Here is a 13,811-nt window from a genome sequence, read left to right on the forward strand (position 1 = left end):
AAGATTCTAGTTTCTAAGACTAATCTAGAAGTAATCTCAAGTCTTTACTCAGGCAGTTAACCCTTGTACAGTGCTGTCATTCATAGATATTGCTAGATCAAAGCCAGCTTTGCTTTGTCAGATAGCTACATTATGATTGCCAGAGATAAGCTTAATAACAAAGAGCTACAGTCCCCTTGCCTATGAAATATGGGAAGCTTTAGGTTAAAAAAAAAAATCACTCATGTATGCAAACATGTTGTGTTTATGGGGAAAATATTGTAAGTATGCTTCCATCTAGATTTAAAATTGGCAGGCAGAGTGTTTATTTCCACAGAAAAGTGGTGCATTGATCACCCAGTCTGCCAGGTCAGCACTGAGACCCTCAAAAGACAAGTAGTTCAGCTTGTCCTGTGGGCAGCGTGTGCATTATTAGCTTCTCAGGTGGGACTTAAAGTGAACTAGGCTTTCGATTCTTAGGTACAGCAATGAATTTCAGTCATGAATATGCATAGAATAATATTCAAATGCTTGAGTGAAGAGGTGGGACAGTTTCTGAGAATTCAGATAAACCCTTCCGCCTTCTGAGCAAAACATACTTGAAATCAGATCAGCTTCTTTAATTATTTCAGTACTTAGCACTATATGCTTGATTTGCTGAGGCATCAAACTAAAGAGAGGTAGTTCTTTTTCTATGTGTATACAAGTGTAATAGTAACAAAAAATTCCCAACTGATTTTTCAGACTGGTGCCCCCTGCTCAGCCACAGAAGATGTTCAGTGCTGCATTGTTCAACCTACTCTTGTCCTTAACTATAGGAAAAATCTCTATTATGAAAAGAAAAAATTGTAGTCCTGTTTGGTAGATTTTTTACCTCTATTCATTCTTTCAGAAAGCTGGTTCTTGCTGCAGGTTGAAATATAATTTTTTTGTGACAGTTTTATCCTGTGGATAACTTAAATTTCGGATATCAGTCTCCCAAGCAAATAGTGTCATTAGATCAGGGCTCGTCTTAACCGGTAAGGACTGAATCTGCAGCATAAACCTGTACATGTGATACTACTGCCAATCTGCTAAATGACTTAGTTTTCTATGGGTTGGGGGTGCTCTGTGGAATGAAAATTAAGCTTTCTGATTCTTGTTTTGTGTGTATTGATGTGGTTTCAAGATTTTAGAAAGAACTGACTCCACAGATCCTTCTGATTTGTTCATATGTAAGCCAGAATACCAGTGACCAAGGAGCCTGTGAAAGCAATCACAGAAGTTAGAAGATTAAAATACAAATGACCAAAAGTATAAATACATTATATTAAATTGGCTGCATCTGTTTTTAAAGATAATATGCTTTAGTGCAATCTCATATTAGGTCTTCCTTGCAGAAATTGTAGTATTGTATATGATTAGGGCTACTCAATCTTTCACAACGAACATAAAAACTGTTTTCAGTTTCCCAGCCTGTAAATGTTTGACCTGAAATGTTTCATGCTTGCAGTCTACTTCAAGTTGAATATTTTCTTAAGTTTCTTTAGAAAACAGTTTACTTGATCTAAAACTGGAACCAGAATATTATGTACTTCTTCCTGCATAAAATACATATCTTACATCCATATAATTGAGAAGCTCTGCTGTGTTTTTGGAACAATAGATTGATATTTGGCAAAAGGGTATCTCATGTCTAGGAAATACTTTTTCCTGCCCCTCTGAAGCACTTGCTAAACATTACCCATACTTATAAGCCTTTCAGAAATCCAAGCTGACATGTGCTCTGTGAAAATTTTTAACTTTGTAATAAACTCACAAAGACCTCAGCAATACTGAATATGCTCTGGCTCAGGGAGGCAGAGACTGAGCAGAACTTCCGTGTAGCTGTTCTTACCAGATGCTGCAGGCCACTGTTGTTCCCAGTGCATTAGAGAAAGGAGGCTATTTTTCTGTAATTACAGTGCTCAATCTGAAATGCTGCATCTGTAGTGGTAATCTAAAGAGTACAAAGACTTGTTCCTGTAGCCTTGAAGCAAGCTGGCAGAGTCTAGGCACATCTATACGGTTAAATTCTTCTAGACAAGAAAGGTGACCACATCCAAATCGGCTACAGGGAATTGTTCCTGACTCACGCTAACCCCAAAACTGTGCCCAGAACTTGATAATTTTCTGGTTGCTTTAGACTGAACACCAACCATGATCTAACAAAGTCAAGCTCTAGTTCGCCTGCCCCAAGTACTGTTTCATTTATTTGTATAGATGTCACTTGTATAGATGTACCTAATGGTAAAGCAGCATGTAGACCTAAATTACTGGCTTGAATACAAGCAAGGCAAAAGTGAGATTTCGGGGGAGTAACGAAGAAATTCTGGGGAGAAGGAGGAAAACAAGAAGAATGCAGAGGGAGTTCAGGACTGAGAGCAAGAAAGAAACAAAAGAGAGACTGGGGAAGGGAGAAAGGAGGGAGCCTGAAATGGTGTAAAAAGCAAAGAAAACATCTAGCAATATAAAGGACAGCATTTTCCAAACTAAAGGGGTGCAAGAGGCAACATGGGTGAAGTGACACTACAGGAGTTTGTCTCATCCACTACCTTCAAATATGCTAACTGCAATTAAATAGAATACTCAGAAAGACCAAATAGTTTGGAAATGCCAACGTAGAAGGAGGTCTTTACATTTTAATGCCACGTTGTTCAATTATCTAGTTGTAAGAAGATTTAAAAAGCATTTACCATTCGCATCCAGGTTGGTATAAAGCCTTTATATAGAGACATAAACCCTTCACCCTGTACAGTTTGAATCAAGCAGTCGGTGGAAGACTTATACAGCTGACCTCTAGCAACATACAAGGAGAAAAAGTATTGTTAGGATTACAAATACATACTAAAAAAATCCCATCCCACATGAAAAATCATCTCTATCAGATAAATTTGTAGAAATGATCTTTTGTACTCTCACTGAAGTCACTGGAGTTTAATCAGAATTGAATTCCACTTAATTAATTTACTAAGCTTAGGTGATTATTACAACAGAAATCTCCTGGATATGCAAGACTAAAACAGCAAGGTAAAGAACTGATTAGAGATTTAGTGCTTGGATCAACTTCCAGATAAATCAGTGATGCTCAGGCTTTAAACTTTCTACTTAAAAAATCAGTCTGAAATGTCCATACCTTCCCTGATTATCTCTTGGTTGGTTCATTATCCGGGTTTTGACTACATCAGCAGGAGTTCCCAGAACAGCAGCTACCAGGCCAGAACATGCACTGTCAATAACAACAGATACTTAAAGGAAAAAAAAAAACCCTAAGGTTTATCATTAAAATTTAAACATCATGATTCTAAGAATAAAGATATTTTAAAATAGTAATTGTACAATGATGAGTAATACCTTGTAACTCAATGCAAACTTGATTTAGGAGAAAGCTAGTATTCCTCATGCTCTATCTCAACTATCCTCTCAGAGCTGCCCCAGTCTCTGTAGTTCTGAGGCAGGTATATATAATAGGCGATTTATGATAGTGTTTAAGGCAGATTTCTTCATAATTTAAGAAAATAAAAGAGGTTGTTCTACAGAGATTATATCTCTCTTACTTTTTGCTACAATTAAAGCTAGATTACACAAAATACTAGAAATCTTAGAAAAAGGAAAATTCCTGTAATCTCACAAATGAAAACTGAGATGTTTAAATGTGTTTTTCACATTTTACATACTCCAGGCTATATACTTTGTGGGATAACTTCAATGAAGTCAACGGAACTATGGCAGTCTATTTCAGCTGAAGATCCATCTGTTCCCCCCCAAAAATAAATAAAAAACCCAGTCAATTTAAGGAGAGTTAGATCAGAAAGAGAAATTTATCTGCAGAAACAGCTACCAGAAGAGCATGTTACAGATACCATGCTAGCTGATACCATGGTTGTGAACTGACCATGCACAAGACAATTTCGCTTAGGTGAATTATGACACTGAATATAAGTGCCATGGTACAAATGGGGTATTAATCGTCACCCAGGAGAGCTTCAAGATGTGTAAACATTAAGAATCTATATAACGTCTTTGAGGCGGGTATAGAAAGCCTTGAAAACAGATCTTTAAAATGGTCATATAGTACAAAGAAGTACAAGCAAGAGAAGAAATGCAGTATTAAAAAAATAACAAGGTTTGCACATAACTGATCACATACAGTACCCACTGAATACTCTATACATAGTTTCAGGCAAACCATTCCCAGGATCTGGAGGGTACATCTACCGCTAAGAAGAAATCCAGGGATCGATCTATAAGTGTGTCCAATATAACACGCTCTTATGAAGCAACATTGGTGTTACTTGTTCTGATCCTAAAAAAGCCAAACATTTTGCTTGTCCATACTTAGAGGTCATGGACATCTTGGTTAAAAGTTCTTTGCTGTAGAAATGATTATGGAATTACAGGTTTTTCCTGCTTTTTTTTTTTTGTTGTTGTTGTTTGTTTGTTTGTTTGTTTTTCCCTAATGGCTCACTTTCAGTCCTTCCTTCTTTGGTAAAGTAGGGAGAACAGTATCAGAGCAAACTCTTCCTCAAACACAGGTATTTTTCTACTCTAGTTTCATAATTATTTCATAGATTAACATTCTTTTATTAGAATTGGCTTTGCTGTGTAATAAGGCCACATTGAATTTACCAGATGGGTGTGCAAAGAACTGTGCAGAATTAGCTGTGGCATTTTCCCCACTCACGTAGCAGGCAACTGAAGCAGCTCACAGAGCTAGACACACAACGCAGCCAAAGACATTCCTCCCATTTCCTAGTTAGAGGGAAGCAGAAAAGAGATTTCCCTGAAGATAATAGTATTCCATGATTAGTCCGTAGTCGCTATGACTGCACTAGATGCACTTCGTTAGCATAGGAATACCATATAATGTATCACTTGTAGTGAGGGCAGTTTTGTAGCTATAGTTGCATCCTTTGTGTCTTTTGTACAATAATGTCCTCTCAGACAGCCAAGGAATAGGGGCTTCTGCTAGCATAGATAAGTCATTCAGTTCTAGACAGTGAGGCTGGAAATACTCCATAGTAAAAAAAAAAAAAGGAGTGATAAAGGAATTAGGCACCTGGCAACACTGTGAGTCACACTGTTGTCCACAAGTGGTGTGTTCAGAAGTAAAAAGTGTTTCACTGAATCATAAGTGGTCAGATCTGTAAAGGAAATAATGAGAGAAAACATTGTTAGAAAAGATGGTGCTTCTGTTGCTTACTGCTGATTTACGATAGGAGACTTGGCAAAACCTGTATTTCTGATGCAGCTATTGACACAGCTAACATTGCCCCCTTTCTGATGGCAGTTGGTAAACCTACACAGTGCTCCTCATGCTCCCATCATTAGACACGTGAGTATATGTCCCACTTCACTTCCTTCTTCTCTGGATTACCTAAATGGAAAATTTTGCAAAAAAACTCATTCGCCAAAACCAGAAACAACACAGTAACAATGGTTGTACCTCCCCCACTTCTGTAACAGTTTGCAAATATTATGAAATATGTTGGAAACGTTGGACAATAGTAGTGGATGCATGTGCCATGGACATATCATGAGTGGCTGAAAGCAGACATGAGTTACAGTGTCTGGGAGCCTGAATGAAAGATGGCTGCCTGAAAGTTAGTGGCAGATCTGGGATACATTTCCAATGTCCTGGCCTGAAAATTCAAAGCTCTACCTAGTAACCAGGATGACCCTCCCAGCTCTTTCTAGGGCTTTACAGCCCAAATGTGGTGTACAGCCAATGGTGAACATTTTCCAATGGTGAAAGAGTTCATGTCATAGGCAAAAACCTCTGAAAGGAGAGCAGAGACCAACATATCTGAGCAGTTCTGAGCAGACACAGGAGGGCTCTTATCGGTACATGGGAAAAATAAGCATTTCTTGGATCAGTTGAGCACTCAGGCAGCAACTTCACCCTATTTCAGGAGACTACTAGGGCCCTGAGGGCACTGATGGGCATTATTAACCCTGGTCAACCTCACCTGGTCCTTCAACCACACTGCTGTCCTTGAGACCCATTTCAGCCCAGCCCTGGGCCTTCAGTCCCTGCCTGACCTATGTTGTAGCTGTGCCTCTCTGCAGCTTTGGCATAGCCATGACTGTGCCTGGATCCAGACACTGACCTGTAGATGGACCTCCTGGTGTGACCTTGGACCCGCCAGTGATCACTGGGCTGTGTCTGATCATGGTTACCCTCACCAGACCTGATCCTAACTTAACTTCCAGGCTTGACCTTAGGTTTGCTTTCTTACCTCAGACTTGCCTGAGGATCTGGACTCATGGTTGAAGCTGGCTGTCATCCCTGAGTCTGCCCTGCTTGGCTACCATGGGACAAGCCCCGCTTAGCAAGGTCCCTGCCCTACTGGCCATTGGATCCACCTTGGATCCCAGCCACTAGGGAACAGCCAGCCCACACTGGCAGTCTACTTGAGCCATCTCAAGCCCTGAACCATGCATCATGGAGCCTCATCTGCACCTGTGCAGGACTTTGTACCTGTCTCCTCCTGAAGGGCAAGCATGGCCCTGGGCCCTGATTTCCCCGCAGCACTAACTGACTGACAGCCCCAGGCTCTTGATGGAACTGTCCTGTCTCTGAGGCTCCCCAAGGAGGCTTGAACATCCTCCTCCTTCCCCAAGCGTAACAAGGCCTCCAGGACCTCTCTTAGGCACTCTGAACCCCCTCACCCAGGCCCAAGTCTCTCAAAGTGGCCATGCCACTTTCCCAAGTACCTATCCTGGCTCTGTGCCCTGAAATAGCCCACTGATACCCCATAGCTATTAAATCACTCCACAGCAAGTACCTTCTGAGCTCGCATCTCTGTAAGCTGTGAGGAGACACCTTGCTGGAGGGGAGGCTTTTGTTAGGACCCTGAGTGCATTAATAGGCTCTAACGGCTCTGAACAGCTTCACTTGGGGTCACCCCCACACACCTGCCCATGGGCCTAGGAGCCCTGTTTCAGCTCAGCCCGGGGCCTTGAGTACCTGCCCAAGTTTCACTGGAGGTGTGCCTGTCCACAGCTCCCTCACAGCTATAGCCATGCCGTGGACCTTGCTGACCTGGACCCCAGCCTGCAGGCTGACTTCTTGGCTTCCTGGCTTGACCTCAGAGCTGCCTCATCACCAAACAAACTTGCCTGACGATCTAGACTCTTGGTTGAACCTGGCTAGTATCTCCAAGCCTGCCCTGCTCACCTCATTTGGGGCAGTGGGAGGGCTGGCAACGCCCCTGCCAGGCTGCCTGCGTTACCACAATTAGCTCTTGGCTCCCCATCCCTCGGAGAGCAGCCAGCCCTCACTACTCCCTGACAGGAACTCAGGCACAAACCATGCTTTTTAGCAACTTCGTTTCTACGGGAAAGCAAGCCAAGTGCACTCTGAACAGGACTCCAACACAGAATCAAGAGACTGAGATTAGTTGAGCAGCTAACTCTCCTTTCTTACAGTTCAGATGCAGCCTTAAGCACTGCAGAGTAAGTTTTAAATTTACCTCCCATGTTTACCAGAGCAGCTCTCTGAACATTCGGCACCCATCCAGCCCAAAGCCCCCGTATTCCTCCTTCAGAAAGGATCTTCATAAATGCATGGTGCACTCCTCGAAATCTGAAATGGATATTCAAGCAGTAAGCAGAACATTCAGCCATAGAGAAATCTTTGTTTTACATATTTCAAGGCCTTGCTGAACCAGGGCCCCAGCTGGTGGCACACCAGCATTGTCAGAAAAATGAAAATTTATACCCGTGAGGATCTGGCCTTCCAGATGCGTTTAATCTTTGACCTTCATACTGAGACAACTTTCCAAACACGCCAGCTTCCCTGGTAAGCAGCAATCTGATCACTAATGATAGATGACCCTCTGACCCCACAGTATCATTGCAATACTAAAAACATGAGAAACCAAATGATGCCAGCAGTTTAGGGCGCAAACAGCACTGTGTTCTGGTATCAGCAAGAAGGGTCTCCAGTGCTACTGCTCACAGGCGAACCTAGGCCTTTGCTGCTGCTGTGCTTCCTGCACAGCAGTGTGAGAACAAGCCATTTGCCTTTCAGGTTCCCTTCTTCAGAAAGTATTCTTCCCTTTCTCTAGAAAAGTACTGGAGCAGAACTGCTGTGTATGTAGGATCAGTGAGGGTTTGTGGTTTAAGGGAATGATATGTAAGAAGACGAAAGGCAAGTACAAAAGGAACAAAGAGGAAATCTCAGGTTCCTCACCCTCTCTGTTGCCCAGAGCCATCAGGTGGTACAACTCTTTTCTCAGAAGAGATCAAATCAACCACCAGGGAAACAGGGTGGTAGAAGAGAGAAAGAGAAAACTTTACCCTTCCTCTCCTTCCCTCAAGAAACATGACTGACTCCTGACTAAGTGGTTTAATAGTACTGTGATCCTTGGTGTTATAGTGATTCTTCTTTTCAGATCAGTTTAAAAACTGAAAACAGCATTAGATGTCAAAACAGTAAGCAAGGCAAAAGTAGTGACCCCCTGTCATATATGGCAGACAGTCTACCAAGTGGTATCAACTTCAGTCATGACCCATCTGTTCTAGATTTGAATATTTAAGTCTAGGTGGCTTTTTGTATACAACGTTCAATCGTTGTGATCTGGGCCTCCCACAGCAACAGAACCAGACGAAACAGGGGCATGATTAACCAAGCTCACAGTATGTGCTGCAGAAATGAGCTGGACAAATTACATCCATACATTTTGCATCTAAAATGGTCTGAACGTATGTCCCATATACAAGGAAATTCGCAACAGCCTAAGAGTAATCATTAACAGAAGAACTGCCAGCTTAGAGAGGAACTGACCGCAGTGGTTTTCCTTCTAACTTCCTCTTCCCTTCCATCTGCATCTGTACCTTCACCAGATCAGTTGGGCTGGCAAAAAATTGACCGATGGCACCTGCAGACATGCCTCCAATGACAGCTTTCCTGTTGCAATGGGAAAGAAAACCTGCTCCAGAATACACTGAAAAGCTTAACAAATCGCAGTGCTTGATCTAAGGAGTTCAACAGCATTGCCCAGATGAAACAAATTTAAATGACTATTTCTTATACTAAGAGCCAGAGTTAAGTTAATAACTGTGGCAACTGTAGGTAGTTAATTATATGTTAACAAAATGCTCTGGTTCTTCTTCTGGTTACATTATGTTCCTCACTTAAGATTTAAAGGCAAGATGGCAAGATACACGAGTAAGAGATGTTGTTCCATATATTACAATAACTGAAGGGTAATACAAAACTCTGAACTGCCTCCCAGCATATAAAGTTTTGTTTAGCTCTCACATTGCTACTAGATCAGTCATGCTAATTTTCTGGTTCTGCTTATTTCAGTATTATCTGTAGTTCCTTTTCCTGTAGTTATTTTATCTATATTATACTTTATAAATCCCATCTTAAAAACATTTATAGTTTGCGCCTAAGATTACTGAATACATTTTAGAATAAAATACTTGATTGGATACGATACTGTATATACATTTTAGCAATTAAAAAAGTCTATAAAATTTACTGATTTTTGCAAATGAGTTTACAGAAAAATCTCCTTCGTGCCCCACAGGCAAAGGGCTACTTCTGTGGCAATCTGCCACTTGCATTCTCAAAAAAGGGACTGAATAAGATTTAAGTATTACTGAATGAAATCTGCAGAGAAAAGACCATCTTTTTGCTTTGTTTAGGATCCCTTGTCTCCTCAGGAAAGAGGCTGATAACTTAGGCTGACATTTATTGTACACACATGAACAAGGTGGTGGCTTTTCCTTCACAACCTGTTTCCTCAGTAGCCAGGAGAGCTAGGAACTCAGTATAACACCAGAAGCAGCAAGCCTTGCTATTCCCCTTACGTTCCCCACTCATAAGCTAAAGGCATAATGACAGAATTTCTCACCCATGTCCCCTTTATCTAGGCAGCGTGACAAGCAGCAAAATAGCAAAACTTTGCCATACTACTGCTAAATAACACCTAGTGGGACCTATTCCTCCAGCAGCTACGAGATGTACAAGCCCTCACTTTTATGCAAAGTATGTTGGCTAATTGGCTCCAGGAGATATCTGACATCTCTGCTAGCCTGCATTCTGATTTTGGAAGTGTGTCCTCACCTAGCCTGAAGGAAGGGAATCAAGCTCTCCATTCTGCCTGAGCTGTGCACTGTACGTGAGGCCGGCTGCAAGTCCAGCTTGGCTCAGCTGAACTACAGCCTCTGGTTTTCATTACCCAGTCAGCTGCTGTTACTCGTGTTGGTACTGGTTTTATGCAATAGCTCACAGCTTCTCTAACAGCCATCACACACAGCTGTATGCCCAGCTATGACTAACCTACAGTTAAGAACTTCCCCTGCCCCAAGAGGAAAAGAAGAACTGCCACTATGAATCATGGTAAAGCTGCACTTCCTCAGCTCTCATCCAGGCTAATTCCTCCCAGAGACAAACTGTGTCTTCCCAAGCAGCTATTCCTATGGGTGGACTTCATCATGCTTCTCTTCATTAGGGCACAATTACTAGAGTAATTGTGGTCTTAGATAAGCCACTGAAGAACTGAGATCAATATTCCTTAATCCTGTTCGCAGCTGAATGAAGATACTGCTCCAAAACCAAAATATTAAAAAAAAATCCACATAAGTGTTTAAACTCCTATTTTCTATTTAACTTTTTTAAGTAGGAAAGTCATGAGGCAAAGATCCCTTTCTAGCCAGTTTTGCAGAACTGCTACAGTAAAGAAAATCCCAAAACAGGCAACAGTATAGAGACAAAATTACCAGAACGGAAAGCTTTCATCCTCAGCCCTGCCAAGCACAGAGTCACGAAGGTGTTCGTATGCGACCATCCGCACTCCGGAGTATACTATGGAAAAAAAAAGTAGGAGACAGTTCTTAAGTCTGCCATTTCTGGACGTTGCACTGTTACAGAAACACCAAGAGATTAGCTGTAAAACATTACAGAGCTTGCCTGGGTCAGCTGGTCACTGACTTTTACATCCATGATCCATACAGATATGAAAGTCCTGGATATCAGGGCAGAGGGTGCTGACTGGAATAAATGCCAGAACCTTTTAGTGTCAGAGAATTTCTCTGGCTAAGCCATATGTCTTCCAAGAGGCAGCACGGGTTACGGCTGCAAGCTCAGGAGACCCTACTACATTGGTGACCCTACTTTCATGATATGAGTGCTGCTTCATTCTCAGCTGGCTGCCCAGCAATAAAACCTCCCACAAGTGCTTTTGAGGTTTGCTTCTGTCATTATATTTGTAAATAAAACACGCAGAGCTGTTACCTCTGGCCAAAACTGCTGATGTATTTCTTTATCCTACTGCTTGCAAACTTATCTTTTTTCCCCAGTCTATCCCCATTTCTCTCAAATACAAGATATTTATTGTTCTGAGGATTCCAAGTGTGAAGTGTGAAGAACTTCCTGCAAAGATGACAGGAAAATTACCTTTTATTTCCCAGAAGCCACAATAAGGCTGTGAAGGATTGGGCAAGGGAGGGAGGAGAGGGGAATGAGCCAGTCTAATATATTTTTGAGTGGGACTGCAGCGCAGGCTGAAAAGGTCCTTGCAGTTATATCTAAAGTACAATGGAATATGGCAGGATCACACCCCAAGACTGTTGGCCACAGAAGAGAGCACTCTAACTTGTCCCATCATGAGCAGATAGTCACCTATGTGCCTGTAGATAGCAGGTGTGGTTCCTTGCCAGAGCTTTAGTAAGCCTTCCTCTTGCACAATGCCAGCCGCGGTACGCAGCATGCCACGGTACGGGACAGCCTGGCCAGCAACAGCTCCACTGCGATGAATGGCAGCTTCACCTTGGACCTGCAGTCGAGTTTTCGTGAGATCCAGAGGAAATGTCACTGCAGAGAAACAGCGTGGAACGAACATGAGTATTGCTCCACCTGAAGAGAGCTACTACGTAGCAACATCTGCGCCAGGATATCCCCCGCAAGGTGGTGAACTGGACTGTCTGAGCACAAGCAGGCAGCAGGGACCTTTTCCAACAGGATATAAGTATTAGTGGTGAACAAAAGACAACTTATGTACCACTCTGCTAAAAGTGGCTTTTAGCACTGAACAAAAACACATTCCTTTCAAATGCCAGTTCTTTCTCCCTATTTTTTTCTGAAGAACTTAATTTGTTATGCAATGCGCATGCAAGAGACTCTGGATTTTTTAATGCAGATTTTTTAATCTGTTCCAGTTACTCCCCACAGTGGCAGGGGAATAAAGATAAGGCAAAGCTCTTATCAAGAATGTGGCCAGTTCTGCCCAGCACTGGGGGAGCACACAGTACAGAGCCAGGAACAACCTGAGAATGACCATCATGTCCTATGAGCCACCCTAAAGCATGTCCGAGCTCTTTTGCTGATGCACAAAAAGGAAGTTTAGCTTGTTGCCTCTCTCACTGGAATAAGAGATGGCCAGAGAAGGTAGCACACCTCAGTCTCCTCCCCACGCTGCTCCCAAAAAATTGTGGGTACATGGGGTAGATGTGCACTAATTTCAAAATCCTCAGCAACCACTGTATATGTATCTACATGCAGACCAGTAGTGTCTCACTAGGTGATGGTACTTCCTTGGCTGTTGCATCCTCTCAGGCTGTGAATTCCCAGGACTAGGGACTGTCTTTGGCTCAGTATTTGTACAACACTCCACACAACAGGGTGCTTCCATGAGCAGGACTCAGAGGTGCTAGGGGAATATAATTAATACTAACAGCTTCAGCAGACTTAGAGCCTAGTCATGCATTACGACCGTCAAACCCAGAAAAGTCACAAATCATTACAACAATGCAACAGGTTTGCATGTAGAAATTATACAGTGTAGGGTGAAAAATATTACAAGTAAGCTACTGATCACAAAGCAGTACCATGCAGATGCCAGGGCTCTTCCTTCCTGCATTTCAGCAAGCAGTTTACTCCATTTTTATAGACATCTCTACTGCAACCAGAAACACAAGATTCTGTTTTTCTTTCCTTGATTAACTGTGGAGAGAAAATTCCTAAAGAAGTCAGCACCTTGCAACTAAGTTAGATAACAAATTGCCCTCTTTAGTGTTCTTCCAGAAACAAAGCAAGCACAAAGCTTAAGTTAGACACAGCTTGTTTAGGTTCCTGACAGCAGCTCTTAAGCTTCAGAGGCAAAGATTTAAATCTAAAAACCCCATACTGCGGTAACAGATAAACTAGGTGGCATAAAATACTTGCAAGGCTTCAATTACTGAAAAGTACAGTGAACAGAATGGAATGAAGAGATTTTCTGGAGCAGAAAAGCCAGAGCAAACATCAAGGATCGAGGAGGGACTGAAGTTCCCTTTTCCCCATAAATAAATTTTGACTCCCTTCCCTCTAGCAAAATGACGATGATTTGTACCTAGTTCTGCCACAGCCGCTGCACAGGCTGATAGAGCGAATTTGCTGGCTTGGGGCCATCTCTCTGGAAGAGGTAAGCTCTTTTCTTCTGCAGGTAACATTTAGCATGTAACATAAAACAAGACTAACCAGCCACCCTGAAAGGATCTGAAATAAACGAAGCCCTGGCCACGCTGACATCAATATTTCAACTAGGTTCTGGGTTGTTTAAGAGACAAATTTCTGAAGGTCATATTTCTACAGCGCCAGCACTAGCAACTGCAGCAGCTCAAATGCCTCCTGAAAAGCTGCAGGGTCCTTGCTCAGTGACATAACCGACTGCTGCGCAGCAGGCTCCTGGGAAATGTAGTCTGTCACCGACACCACTCTGCTAGGAAACCAGCCGTGAAGGTACAGTTATTGCCTGTTCGCTACATTCAAAAAGAAAATCATTAGTGAGACCTCGTGGTTATTAGAGCGCATGTGGAGT

The 13,811-nt window shown here is 42.3% G+C and overlaps 1 protein-coding gene across 1 annotated transcript; it reads right to left on the reverse strand.

Moving 5' to 3' along the window:
* Positions 1–1,150: 1,150 nt before the first annotated feature.
* On the reverse strand, positions 1,151–13,443 carry SLC25A27 (solute carrier family 25 member 27). Its single transcript, XM_062571202.1, has 9 exons — positions 13,344–13,443; positions 11,636–11,827; positions 10,735–10,819; positions 8,789–8,911; positions 7,473–7,585; positions 5,057–5,141; positions 3,134–3,226; positions 2,694–2,796; positions 1,151–1,222 (listed from the first exon to the last, which is right to left on the reverse strand). Exons 1-9 carry the CDS (start codon positions 13,441–13,443, stop codon positions 1,151–1,153), a joined length of 966 nt encoding a protein of 321 aa, XP_062427186.1.
* Positions 13,444–13,811: the final 368 nt, after the last annotated feature.

The sequence above is a fragment of the Rhea pennata genome, chromosome 3 (assembly GCF_028389875.1).
Source record: "Rhea pennata isolate bPtePen1 chromosome 3, bPtePen1.pri, whole genome shotgun sequence".
NCBI lineage: Eukaryota > Metazoa > Chordata > Aves > Rheiformes > Rheidae > Rhea > Rhea pennata.